Source organism: Mercenaria mercenaria, chromosome 17 (assembly GCF_021730395.1).
Source record: "Mercenaria mercenaria strain notata chromosome 17, MADL_Memer_1, whole genome shotgun sequence".
Classification (NCBI taxonomy): domain Eukaryota; kingdom Metazoa; phylum Mollusca; class Bivalvia; order Venerida; family Veneridae; genus Mercenaria; species Mercenaria mercenaria.
In genome coordinates this window covers 55,899,756-55,905,755 of record NC_069377.1, presented here as the reverse complement: position 1 = coordinate 55,905,755, position 6,000 = coordinate 55,899,756, and the positions used below count along the sequence as shown (strand labels likewise).

The window sequence follows — 6,000 nt, the reverse complement described above, 5'->3', positions numbered from 1 at the left end:
TTGAATTACACGTGGAATCTTCAATTTTAAATAAATCATTAAAAACTTATATTTTAAACAAATTATAAATGTATCATAAACAGTTCGTACGTGAGTTTTTGATGTTTGAATTTATTTTTGAATATTTTTTTTATCAATTCCAGACATGCAAGTATTCATGTAATGCCATCCATCATCTTTGCCGAACCCGAATCCGCAACATTTCTCAGGCGAAAAAAGACGCATATGCCGAAAAATCCTGGAGCGTTTCATAAACATTTTCAAGATCAGTTCCGTGAGCGTTTCGAAAAAAAAATATTAAACTCAGATTTCATCACTTAAAAGAATTTTGTTTGGATGTTTTTCAGAATCATGTGCATATATTTTTAGCTCAACGGTTATCCGAATAAATGGAGAAAGGTTCGATTGTTCATTCTAAAAAGTAACTCACTGCGGAATAACTACAAATAATTTTACTAGATAAATATAATGCTCGGTATAGGACATATACTCAGTAGCGTTTCAGCGGGCTAGTCCCAAGTCGTTTAGAATGAACATTAATTAAGGCATCGTGGCGGTGTGTTACTGGAATAATGTAAATAGTTCGTGTGGATGTTCGATACAGGATAACTGCACAGTTCTGCTTAGATGTATGAAAGTAATATAACTGTTACCATTTCTACAGATAAAGCTAAGTTTGCGGAATAATGTGATTAGTGAACGTTATTGGTTAAAGTACAGGGTAAATGCAAAAAAAAATAAAAATAAATAAAAAAATAATACAAATGATAACAGTAACCCAGTGGGATTGTGGTGGCTCCAATATCGTGGTTGATCGTTTATTTCGATAACAAGGCTTTGTGGAATAATAAAACTAAATATTACTGGAGGAATGTAAATACTGTGTGTAAATGTTCTATTTAGGACAATAATTGATGCATTAATTAACCAAATCAATGAGCGATTCAAAAGAACTAATGGATATCAAGTTACTCAAAACAAAGAAATCCGTTTAACTCTTTGCTGAAATAATGGTTACTAAAATCAGATCTGGGAAATATTATTTAGAATTTCGTGGTTTTAGTACTCTTTCTGTCAAACAAGGGTAAAGCTTTATACGGCTGTGGGGTTCTCAAATTTCATACCTTACATTGCATTAAGCTGTTCGATATAATAACAAAACAAAACAATTGATTTTGCATCAAATCTGCGATCTGGTTTATTTACTTTCATATGATATACGTATAGGGAGAGACAAGAAACTAAAATGCATTACTGACAAAACACAGAATTTACGAGGAAAATGGGTGTGCCATCTGGTTATAATGCTTAACAAAAGGAAACTAACTTTCTATATTTTTCAAAGTAATTGTTGAACTTAATTGGTCACACAGACTCTCCCTATTATAGTTTAAATCATACAAATTGACATTATAACGTCGATAAAATATGTTGTTTCAGTCATTACAGGAAAGTATATGATCGTGTGGGATAGTCAAAGCTGAAACCTTTGTTATAAACGCGTTCACTGCATTTTGTATATTGTGAAAAGTGTATAGGATTTTTGGAAATACAATATTTACCTTGCGGATGGCCATGCACGTACATTGTGATACGCGTGCCTGTAAATAAGTGCAAAATTGATAAATTCTGAGAACTTTTGAAGGGATTAACTAAATTAATTGGGATGGTAACACTTTCCAGGACCACATCATATAAGTGTGGAATATCCGTTTATAAGCTAGGTAACACTGAAGGATTTTTTTCTTAAATTAAAGAATATTTCAGACAATAACATATATTTTGTGGAGGAAGACCTGGATACTTTTTAAAAGAATAATATTCAAAATGCATCGAAATCGAAAACCCAATCACTGCAAGGACAGTTCGACAGAAAACGGCGGATGCACTCAAGGTCAAGGTCAAGACCACGATCCAGATACAGATAATAACGGCAATCATGAAGTTGCGGTGGAGCTCGAACCAAGGGCTACTTGTGAGTGTAATGACTATTCAGGGATGGAAATTTATCGTCAGTTAAGACCCCTTCTTATATGTATGCGAATATTCGGCTTATTCTTCAAACGAACTACATTTCGAGGCCGAAGCAACAGACCGCAGATGGAAGTTATTGTTTTGTACTGTTTTGTGGTCAATTTTCTATTGGTAATGAATGTATTGCGGTCTTTCACAGTTTACAGAATGGCAGACGCATTTGATAATGTTCTCGTGCAAAGATTACTCTTCACAATTTGGAGTACAGAATGTGCTTTTAAAGGTCTTCTGTTGATGTGGAACTGTTACAAACAAAATGGCCTCCCAAAGTTTTTCCGCGAGTGGGACAACACATGTGGTAATATCAAACTAAACAAAATGTGCCACTTTATGATGAAGAAATTTCTTTTTCTGTCGTTTATATTTATAATATTCAATTCCGTCGTGTTTTCCTTAATTCTTGTCTATGTACCAATACTGAAAAATATTTACCTAGAAGTGGTTTGGAAAAATGCAGTGATGTATGAAAACCATGTCATCTTTAAGACCATTCTTGGAATACTGGCTGTTTTGAATTCTTCGGCGTCAATGTTCCCAGTTTCATTGTTTGTGGTATTATCATTCGCAGTCAGTGAGCAGTTGAAAAAGTTCACGAATGACCTAACAACTGCGATAGCAGAAGACGATTTTAATGGAAGGATAGAGGACTTCCGGTTACGTCATCAAAATTTGTGTGTTCTGGTGGACATTTTGGACCGCATATTCGCACCCATGATTGCTGCAGTATTTATAGCGAATATTCCAATGTTTTGCCTGGTTTTATACACGTTAGTGACAACCATAGATATCCACATATCGTTAGTGCTGATAAACCTTTTCTGGCTGTGTTTCATTCTCCTGCAGATGACGATAGTGTCCGTGACCGCGGCCTGGGTCAATGTCAAGGTCAGTATACTACTTATTTCTTCATAACCGCATATATAAATTAAACAAACTATGTCCATTAATCTATATCCGTAATCAGTTACATAATCAGGTAAATAATCTTATGCATGTAACGCCTGTACGTAACTGATGTATTTAAAGAAACTGTTGAGACAGCGGTCAAGTGGCGTCCCTCTTCTTTGATGCTAGCTTCGATATCTATACTCTCTATTGCTTATTATTTATCTGTTAAATTTAAGTATTTCATACAAAAGTGTTGGTGAGAAAACCAACGGTGGCCATAAGGAGATTAAATGTGGCAGACGATCTTTATTATTAGATACAAATTCTGAATACTCCAAACTTTATCCACTGAATGTGTTGCCCAGAGGATAAATTGGTTCTTAATTTATACCTCGTATATTGATGAAAATGCAAAAAGAATATATGAAAAAATAGTGTGTCATAAACAAATAAACTGCTATTTTGGTCTATTAGGGAACGATGTGCGTTGTCAAAAGAAGTTTTGAAAATTACCCAGTTGACGTCTTGACGGCTTATCCGGTGGTTAAGATATTTAGCAACTCGGCTTTTATTGCTGAGGGTATTGCATTTCTTTTTGACAATAGGGCATACAAGAGGAAATACGACAAATATTTGTTTGTAAGTTCAAACTTGATTTAATGTAGTCCCTATGGTGACTTCCTGGATCATTAATGCCTATTTCAGAACACAGTTAGACCAACTGATGCATGAATAAATAGTTCACAATGTCAATAATCAGCTAAAACTAGTTCTGCAATTGCTTCCGCATTATTCACATTTTTCCCCCAAGAATAGTGATTCATTAACTCCCAAACAGATTGTGGTAAAGAGCTTTAACAAGATAATCTTTTTTAATATCTTAATTTTTCTTCTAAATTTTCTTTTTTCGCTTTTACTCTCTCAGCAAAGTCAATCTGAACTCTTATTATGTGTATTGGGAAGAAAAGAGGCGCATTACAATATTTGAATATCTCCTGTGATAAAAAAAACTCCACAATGTCTGAATAAAGACCACCCAATAATCACAACGCAGACCTACTGATCATGGGGTTTCGGTTCCATGGTGCGGCATTTGTTCTTCCTAACGATTTGATAATAGATGTTGTGTCTCTAATCATTTGTCCTCCACGTCCAGGACACGTTGGCATTTTCTTGCGAAGAACAAAGAATCTAAGGACACTGATAAAGTTATCTACCCGCCGTTTCATCACTGAAATACTGTTCAAAGTGCCGCTAAATCCACAACATGCAAACAATTAAAACATTGGGACAGTCCAAATATACTACAGTTCACATTGTTGGACTAATCAGCAACAAAATAAAATCGGAGTTTGACGGACCAGTGCCACAATACGCTTTTTCTCCAAGTGCAATGGACAATGGCAATAAAAGTGGCGTATACAAATGCGGAAAAAATTGCGAGTATTACAGAGATGCAAATAACTATGTGGCAAATTTAGAATATGACTATATTATGCAATCTAAAAGGGCATTGGCCTTTGACTTATTCGCCCATTTAACAACAACTGGCACTTAGTCATTTCAAAAAGATCGAAACAACCCGTAGTAGTAGGCATAATGCTTCAGCAGTAAAAAAATGTTAGTAACTTGGGTCCTCGCCGTCCTAACCTATGAGTCAAATGACCCTAAAAACAATAAGGTCTTCCTTTTATCAAAGTAAGTCATTACTTTAAGTTTAAGAACTATGAGTATTACACTTCCTTATTTTTAAAGACCGGAAGCAGAAAAGTTAACGGGCAATATTATTGTATAATTCGTCCCGTTTTTATCAAAACGGGTATATAAAACAAAACTGACGAAACAATCGTGGATTAAGTTTTACATTGACTTATAATGATATACGCTTGCAGAAGTACTCAGTAGCCAAATCTATTTGCCCTCGGTCCGAACGAGTGTTATATCGCATCAGAAATAATTTTCCTTCTTTTTTTCAAGTCTTGACTTTATCACTGCAAAATTTGGTTTTGAACTATAGACAAACAACAGACCGACGATTTGATGTTAAACCTCTATTTACTTATTAGCTCCTGGGTGAATAATCAAGAATGAACGAAGACCAATTTGACATACTCTAAGTGTTTGATAATACAGATATCAATACATTTAGCATGTTAATTATTTTGAATTGTCTCACTGTGACACTGTGTGTCATATATGTATGGTCAGCTCATTGTACGTGGTTGAATCTGTATAGTAGGTTCTATCAGCCAATGCAATGTAACAAAATATATATGCTTCTCTTTTTTGGTTTTCAGGAGACACTCCTGCTGCTTTGAAATATATACGTTTTCATGTATTTATTTAATAATAATAATAATAATAATAAAAATAATATTAATAATAACTTTATTTTCTGAAGGTGACATACTAAGTGTAAGAATAAGATGCTACTTTTTGAGCGTTTATACGGGTATACTTGCAAATCCATGATTTGCGCTAGCGATTCTTGGATGATTGGCAAGAGGTCCCGGTGTGGTTTCCATCATTATAAGAAAATCAAAATAATTGTCATGAATCAATTGCATAGAACAGCCAAAAAGGATATAATTCGTCATTCGATGAAAATACAGTGCCTGGTTTTTATTTCAAATTTACATGCCGTCTGAAAAATAAGTTTTTGTTATAATTTAATTTTGTTTAAGTTCTTTTTAAAATTTTGGTGTCCAGTTCTGAATGTTCGAAAGCCGCCATTGTGATTCTCGCATAGATTTTCGTGAATGACGTCAGATAGTGCGTGCAGTCTCGCGAAAAGGTTTTCCTTGATACAGTTGCCCAAATGTTGTTAATACGAAAACAAACGATTTTTTTTCTCTTCTTGAAAAAATTATTGTGAAGGTGAAGGCAGAGTGATCGTTTATTATTGTTTCACCTTTTTATGGAAGGGTCAGTGTCACTCTTATGAGATTCATTTGTCTTGTACACATCTACTACATGAATCATTTCCTTTTATATGTGACTAATTTGCTTTTACATATGTTTATTGTAAAGTCTGAGCCTAAGTAGATACGCGTATCTCTAATCGTATCATGCAAGTAA

At 34.4% G+C, this 6,000-nt stretch overlaps 1 protein-coding gene across 2 annotated transcripts in view; it reads left to right on the top strand.

The window, feature by feature from the left end:
- The first annotated feature begins 300 nt into the window (after window positions 1–300).
- The window catches only part of LOC128550090 (uncharacterized), a 49,617-nt gene continuing 43,917 nt past the window's right edge, over window positions 301–6,000 (top strand). Inside the window, exon 1 of one of the 2 annotated variants that reach the window (XM_053528230.1) lies at window positions 301–2,919. In XM_053528230.1, coding sequence (XP_053384205.1) covers window positions 1,828–2,919 — 1,092 coding nt within the window. In that variant the 5' untranslated portion in view covers window positions 301–1,827. The remainder of the gene's footprint in view (window positions 2,920–6,000) is intronic. The other variant, XM_053528229.1, reaches the window with a different exon arrangement.